The sequence below is a fragment of the Manihot esculenta genome, chromosome 18 (assembly GCF_001659605.2).
Source record: "Manihot esculenta cultivar AM560-2 chromosome 18, M.esculenta_v8, whole genome shotgun sequence".
Taxonomy (NCBI): domain Eukaryota; kingdom Viridiplantae; phylum Streptophyta; class Magnoliopsida; order Malpighiales; family Euphorbiaceae; genus Manihot; species Manihot esculenta.
The window spans coordinates 18,591,827-18,599,861 of NC_035178.2; the positions used below are offsets into that span (position 1 = coordinate 18,591,827).

The following is an 8,035-nucleotide window of genomic DNA, read 5'->3' on the forward strand; positions in this document are numbered from 1 at the left end:
CTCAACTGCCTTAGGTTATTCAACTCAAAACTCACTTCCATTAACCGTAAAACATCACTACAAATCATACCACTTAGTAAAACATAAATTCTACCTTTTTCTAGAATTCCGACACCCCGGATTCCACCAAACAACAGGAATTCCGGTGCCGGACTCTAGCCGGGTATTACACAACAAGTGCTCCATGTTGTGCATTCTGGTCTCAATTCTGCTGAGACGAGCCTCAACTGTCTGGTTTGGGGCTATGTCTTTAGGGTCCTGATGTGCTTCCTGCTATGGTGCCACAGGAGGTGGTTTATTTGCTGGGGGTGCCTGCTCTGTTTCCCCTGTTGTCCCGTCTGCTGGGGCAGGCTGTGTCTTCTTCTTCTTGAATACACGCTCATGGCATGGTGTGAGAGGTCCTGCAGGCGAAAGAGAAAAAATGTCCCCCACTTTGCCCCATATCATCTAAAGATCGAAGGTCCAGGGGGGTTGGCTTGTTAGTGGGGGTGAGGTCAGTATGAGCAGTGTGTAAAAGTTTCAGGTTCACTGCAATGGCAGTGATCAAGTGCCCAAGGATCAGGGGGCAGTGGTACTAGATAATGCTGCATATTTGGGTTGCAACCCAATAACCAAAGTGTAGTTTCTGGTGGTGGTGCATGCTCCACAGTATGTACAGCTCCATTCTGATCAGGATGTTGGGTGCATCCTTCCTTCCAGAAAATGTGTAGGCTAGAAACCTGTGAATGTATTTCAAGCTTGGATTTTTGAGGTACAGGTCCTTGGACTTGGTGGGCGAGTAAGAATCAGGGGGGTTATCACATAATTCCAGATAAGCAGTGCTGGGATTGAATTCTGCAGAAAAATCCCAGGTGGAGTCAGGGCATTCACAGCCCATGGCAGTGCCAAACTCTTGCAGGGACAAGCGAAATCGCTGTCCCAATAGCCTGAATCCAATGATGTCTGGTGTGTGCAGGTTGTGCATGGCTGGTCTATCAAAATAGAAAGTAGTGAAGAACTCATGTGTGAGTTCAGTGAAGGATGGAAAGTGGAGGAAGAAGAATTTGTCCCAACTAATGGCAGAGATGAAGGTACGTACCTGGCGTTAGAGTCTCGGTTCTTGAAGAGTGCCAAGGTGAATGTACTTACCTGGGTGGTAGGGTGTAGATGAAACTCTGTCTAGCCTGGCCCTTTCGGACGCCTTGTTGAACGTCAGGGTCTGAGTGATGTGATCAGGGTGGGTTGGTTTGGGCAAATCGCTGGGCAACTCGCCTTCTTCTTGGCTTACGGGAGGTGTGGCACTGGGTGTCCCTTGTTGTTGCTCCGGGCTTGGTGATGGTGGTGGTGATGGTGTTCTTGGCCATTTCTGGCCATGACTGGTGGAAGGAGTGTCTTCTTCAGGCATCTCCCCTTCCTGGGTGTCTGTCGCGACTGACGGTGAGGAAGGTGGTGGTGCAATCAACGACGCCCTAGTCCGACGACGATAGGTCTGAGTTGCTGGACTGACGGTGTTTCTTGCTTCATCGGCTGCTTCAGTGTCGGCGTCGTTGGGGACGGGTGATGGGTTTTCCATTGCTTCTTCATCACTGTCAGTGGGAATGCGGATGGGCCTAGGCATCCCGCGTCGCCTCCACATTCCGGGGCCGCCGGTGACTTTCATCTTTGTTCTGGCCATGGTGGTTTGGTGTAGCCAGTGGTCGTCGGTGAGGGAAGACTTGAAAGAGAAAGAGGAGATGAAACAGAAAGAGATAGCGTGAAAAGGAAGAAAATAAAATAAAAATTATTTAAAGTGATTTGGGGTAGTTGAGCTGCCCTGATCATTAAATGCTGAGTCTCTGATTTCTTGACAGGGTGATTTGGTCAGTGATTTGGGCAAATCACTTGGCCAAATCACATTCTTCCTTGCTGTTGCATGGCTGGTACTGTTCACGCCTTTTTCTGTTGGTAGGCAAAGTTGTTGATTTGGCCTAACGATTTGGTCAAATCACCTGGGCAAATCACTTCTTTGGTGCAACTGCCTAGTTTGATCTTACTCTTACTGGGGTGAACCCTGTTGATTTGGGCTGTCGATTTGGGCAGATCACTTGCCCCAATTACTTGTGACTATGGTGCATGCAGGCGATTTGCCCTAGACTGGGCTATGATTTGGGCAGATTGCTTCAGTTGGGTTGCCTCCCAGTAGCGCCTTGTTTTCTGTCTTGAGCTGGACAACAGTGTCTTGCTCAGCAGTCTAGGGAAGGGGGATCCAAGGGGATCTCTTCCACAAGATGAACAGTAAATCCTTCATAAAATTTCTTCAAACGATGTCCATTAACTTTGAAAACTTTGCTTGTTTGTGGACTCCGTATGTCAATAGCCCCATGTGGATAGACATGCTCAACCACAAATGGCCCAATTCACCTAGACCGAAGCTTCCCAGGAAATAATTTGAACCTTGAATCAAAAAGCAAAACCTTATCACCAACCTGGAAGTGTTTTCTGGAGATATTTTTGTCATGGAAGGCTTTGGTTTTTGCTTTGTAATTCCATGAAGCTTCATATGCATCATGCCGGATCTCCTCAAGCTCTTGAATTTGCAACTTTCTGTGGACTCCAGCTTCTTTTTTCATCGAGATTACACCTTTTGACAGCCCAATAGGCTTTGTGTTCAAGCTCTACAGGTAGATGGCAAGCTTTCCCATAAATCAGCCTATATGGAGACATTCCAATTGGAGTTTTATAGGCTGTCCTATATGCCCACAAGGCATCATTGAGGCGCACACTCCAATCCTTGCGATTTGGGCATACTGTTTTCTCAAGGATGGACTTGATCTCCCTATTTGAGACTTCGGCCAGCCCATTTGTTTGAGGATGATAGGCAGTAGAGGTTCTATTGATGACATGGTGCTTTTTGAGGAGAGTTTCTACCACCTTGTTGCAGAAATGGGTGCCTCGGTCACTGATAATAGCTTTGGGCAGACCGAATCTTGAGAATATTTGGGATTTCACAAAATCACAAACCGTTTTTGCATCATCAGCCCTTGTTGCCTTGGCCTCAATCCACTTGGACACATAGTCCACGGCTAGAAATATGTAGGTGTTGCCAAAGGAAGGTGGGAATGGCCCCATGAAGTCAATGCCCCAAATATCAAAGATTTCACACACCATGATGGGTGCTTGTGGCATTTCACTTCGGTTGCCAAGATTTCCCGTTTGTTGGCATCTTGCACATGACCTACAAAATAAATAGGAATCTCTAAATATGTTAGGCCAAAATAACCCACTTTCAAGAATTTTCAAGGCTGTCTTGCGTGGCCCAAAGTGTCCTCCACAGCCATATGAGTGGCAGAAGGCTAGGACAAAATGTGTTTCTTGATCCGGGATGCATCTCCTTATGACTTGGTCTGCACAATGCTTCCATAGGTAAGGCTCATCCCACACATAATACCTTGCATCTTTCTTGATCTTGTCTCTCAAGTGTTTGGGCAAATCAGTAGGCAAATCACCTGTGGCAAGGAAATTAACAATATCAGCATACCATGGTTCCTCTTCTTGGACAGCAAAGAGGTGCTCATCAGGGAATTTTTCATTGATGGGGCATGTCTCCATCTCGGTCAGAATTCTGCTGAGGTGATCAGCTACAAGGTTCTCCTTTCCTTTCTTGTCACGGATCTCTAGGTCAAACTCTTGTAACAGCAATATCCATCGTACCAGCCTTGGTTTGGACTCCTTTTTCTTGATTAAATATCTCAATGCAACATGGTCTGAATAAATGATCACCTTTGTCCCAAGTAGATAGGATCGAAATTTCTCTAATGCAAACACAACAGCCAGCAATTATTTTTCCGTGGTTGAATAATTGCATTGTGCAGCATCTAGGGTGCGTGAGGCATAGTGAATGACATGAGGAGAGTTACCTTTTCGCTGTCCTAACACTGCACCCACAGCAAAATTGCTGGCGTCACACATGATCTCAAATGGCAAGGTCTAATCAGGTGGCTAGATGACTGGGGCAGTGACCAGCAGTGATTTGACCAAATCAAAAGCTGTTTTGCAGCTGTCATCAAACTCGAATGGCACATCCTGCTGTAATAATATGCATAAAGGCTAGGTTATTTTGGAGAAATCTTTAATAAACTTCCTATAAAAACTAGCATGGCCAAGGAAAGATCTAATCTCCCTAATGCTGGTTGGATAGGGTAGATTTTTGATGGTGTCAATTTTAGCTTTGTCCACCTCAATCCCTTTTGCTGAAACAATATGGCCCAAGATTAAACCATGGCTGACCATGAAGTGGCATTTCTCGTAGTTGAGAACCAGATTTGACTCCAAGCATCTTTGAAGTATTTTCTCCAAGTTGGCTAGGCATTCATTGAATGAGTTGCCATACACCGTGAAATCGTCCATGAAGACTTCAATAATCTTCTCCACATAGTCTGAAAAAATGCTCATCATGCACCTTTGGAAAGTGGCTGGTGCATTGCAAAGACCGAAGGGCATCCTTCTAAATGCGAAGGTGCCAAATGGGCATGTGAAAGTAGTCTTCTCTTGATCTTCAGGTGCAACAGGGATTTGATAAAATCCTGAATATCCATCTAGGAGGCAGTAATGGCTCTTTCCAGCAAGTCTCTCAAGCATTTGATCCATGAAGGGCAAGGGAAAGTGGTCCTTCCTTGTGGCTATGTTGGGCTTCCTGTAATCCATGCAAACTCTCCACCCATTTTGCACACGAGTGGGTACCAACTCACCTTCAGAATTGGGGACAATAGTTATCCCAGTCTTCTTTGGGACTACGTGGATGGGACTCACCCACTTGATGTCAGAGATGGGGTAAATGACTCCAGTGTCTAAGAGTTTCACAATTTCTTTCTTCACAACCTCCATCATTGGTGGGTTCAGCCTTCTTTGTGCCTCACGAACAGGTTTGCACTCATCCTCCATGAGTATCCGATGCATGCATGTTGAGGGTGATATGCCTTTGATGTCCTCCAAGGTCCACCCAATTGCCTTCTTGTGTTTTCTTAACACCTCAAGGAGCTTTTCTTCTTCTTTTGGGCTGAGCTAGTTGGAAATTATAACTGGAAGTGTATTTCCAGCTCCCAAGAAGGCATATTTGAGATGTTCTGGTAAGGGCTTCAGATCTGGTGCATTTGCTGTCTTATCTGCAGATTGTTGCTGGTTTACTGATTTGGGTAGATTGCTTGCTGTCTATTTGGATGGTCTGGCCAAATCACCTTCTGTCATGTCTGTCTGTCGCAGTGATTTGGGCAGATCATCTGTTATTGATTCTGGTGATGTGGTCAAATTTAGCCTGGCCTTGTCTGTCTGCTCTAGTGATTTGGGCAAATCAGATTCTGCTTGTCTAGGTGATTTGGGCAAATCATCCGCTACCAGCAATGTATAGCAGTCTGCTGTCTTCACTGCTTCTGTCTTGGCACAGCTGCTGTCCACTTCTCCTTTCCTGTAAAGACCATCATAGAGTAAGTTTTCTTAATCAAAATCAAAAATTTCTTGACTTAAATCATCAATAACATCAAGGCCATAAACAGGAGAAACATCATTGGGGAATTTCATGGCATCATAAACATTAAACTTGATAACTTCCCTTTCAAACTCCATGGTTAATGTGCCATCATGCACATCAATTTTTGATCTAGCTGTGCTCAAGAATGGTCTTCCAAGTAGGATGTCAGAGGTGGTGTTGCTCTTTTCTTCCTCCATGTCTATTACATAAAAATCTGCTGGGAAGACTAGTTGGTCCACTTGCACCAACACATCTTCAAGCACTCCCTTGGGGTAGACAACTGATCAGTCAGCCAATTGGATCACAATGCTGGTGCCCTTGAGTGTACCTGCATTCAACAAGTTAAAAATGGAAAGGGGCATGACATTAATTGAAGCCCCAAGGTCACATATGGCCTTCCTTATCCCCACATTGCCTATTTTACATGAAACTGCGAACATCCCTCTATCCTTGCATTTGGTTGGAAGCTTCCTTTGAATGACAGCTGAGACACACTCCCCCACACTTACCTTCTCACGCTCAGCAAGTTTTCTTCGATTGGTGCATAGTTCCTTGAGAAATTTGGCATACCTTGGAATTTGCTTTACAGCATCAAGTAGGGGAATGTTGATTTCTACCTTGCGAAGTGTCTCCAATATCTCTTTTTCCTCTTTTTCTTTTTGAGATCTTGCAAATCTTTTGGGGAAGGGAGGAGGTACCTTGAATTTCTCTATTGGTTGCTGTTTCTGCCTTTGACTGGATTCTGCCTGATCTGTTGATTTGGGCAGATCAGTTTCTGCCTTCTCTGGTGATTTGGGCAGATCGCTGCTTGGCAGCTCAGTCTGTCTTGCGATTGGGTCCGTGATTTGGGCAGATCGACTGCCCTGATCACTTTCCGACAGATTTTCTTCCATGGCCTATTTTTGCAATTTTTCAGCTCTATTGTCTTGCAACTCTTTTTCACTTCTCAATGTGATGGCACTAGCATTTTGCCTTGGATTTATCTCAGTTTGGGATGGTAGCTTCCCTTGTGACTCCAATTTGCTCATTGAAGTGGCCATTTGGCTCACTTGTTGCTCAAGATTTTGCACAGTATTTGCTAAGGTCTTCACAATCTCTTCAAGGGGTGCATTGGACTTTTGAGGTGCAGCTTGAGTTTGATTCCTCTGCTGGTAGCTTGGATATTGATTGCCCCTTGCATAACTGAAATTTGGATGGTCCCTCCAACCTGGATTATAGGTGTTTGCATAGGGATCATACCTTCTTTGCCCATTGAAACCTCCAACAGCATTGACTTGCTGGTCTTCTTCTTGAAGGGATGGACATAGATCAGTTGGGTGGTTTATGTTTGCACATATCCCACATGGCCTTGGTTGCTGAATTTGCTGGACTTGTTGGGCTTGACCCACAACAAGGCTACGGACAGCGCTGGTGAGATTAGAGATTTGGGATGCCAAAACAGATGTACTCACCTCATTCACCCTTCTTGGTGGCTGCTCTTGGTCTTCAAACTGTTGAGATGCGGCTGCCATGGTGGAAATTAGATTCCTCATCTCTCGAGGTGATTTATCTCGAATTGATCCTCCACATGCTGCATCTATAAACTTCCTTTCTACAAGTAGTAAACCTCCATAGAAATACTCTCTGAGAAACTTGTTAGAAATATCATGCTGAGGGCATCTTGTGCACAGCCTTTTGAACCTCTCCCAGTATTCATATAAGTCTTCAGAATGCTTTTGCCTTATACCACTTATTTCTCGACGGATACCAATGGCTTTGGATGTTGGAAAGAATTTGCTCAAGAATGTACTTACCATATCGGCCCATGATGTAATGGATCCGGGTGTCAAGTAGAATAGCCAATCCTTGGCATAGTCTTCAAGAGAGAAAGGAAAAGCTCTAAGTTTGACATGGTCTTCTGAAATTTCTTGAGGTCTTATGGTTGAGCAGACAATGTGGAATTCCTTCAAATGCTTGTGAGGATCCTCATTTTCAAGGCCTCCAAATTTGAGAAGGAGACGGATCAGACCTGTCTTCAATTCAAAAGGTGCTATCAGTTGGGGATAAGTTATGCATAATGGTGCTTGGTCTTCAGCTGGCATATCCAGCTCTCGGAGTGTTCTCTCCTGTACAGCAGGTTGTGGAGCTTGGACAGGCAGGTTTCCAGCTTGAATTTCAGCTTCTTCACGTGCAGCAGGAGGTTCTGCCATTGCTGGATTTTCTGCAGCAACCTAGAACTCAGCTTCTGGTGCAATTTCAGCAATAGCAGGTGCGGCAACAGGTGAATTTGCTGGTGCAAGAATTTCTGCAGTAGGGGCAGTAGGTGTTCTGTTTGCTGGTGCAGTGGCGAATCGGATGGTAGACTCCAGATTTGTTGCTGATGAAGATGAAGATGCTTTTGAGGCTTGGTTCCTCAAGTTTGCTTACTTTCTTAAGCTCTTGGCGGTGCGTTCTATCTCCGGATCGTAAAGAAGATTTTCTTTACGGCCAGCCTTGGTCATAAAGGGAAAATACGTTAGTTTAAATCAACTCCCCGGCAACGGCACCAATTTTTGATAGCGGTTGTTGAAGCCG

At 45.2% G+C, this 8,035-nt stretch overlaps 1 protein-coding gene across 1 annotated transcript; it reads right to left on the reverse strand.

Annotated features, from left to right (window-relative positions):
• Positions 1–574: 574 nt before the first annotated feature.
• Positions 575–1,597, reverse strand: LOC122722413 (extensin-like). Its single transcript, XM_043953110.1, has 2 exons — positions 1,129–1,597; positions 575–834 (listed from the first exon to the last, which is right to left on the reverse strand). Exons 1-2 carry the CDS (start codon positions 1,595–1,597, stop codon positions 575–577), a joined length of 729 nt encoding a protein of 242 aa, XP_043809045.1.
• Positions 1,598–8,035: the final 6,438 nt, after the last annotated feature.

What these genes read in the sequence shown, in the direction of transcription:
- LOC122722413 (XM_043953110.1), bottom strand. Translation starts at nt 1,597, where the DNA reads ATGCCTAGGCCCATCCGCATTCCCACTGACAGTGATGAAGAAGCAATG. An exon ending in ATCTACACCCTACCACCCAG is followed by an intron (nt 835 to 1,128) that starts GTAAGTACATTC and finishes ATTTTTCTGCAG; the next exon opens with AATTCAATCCCAGCACTGCT.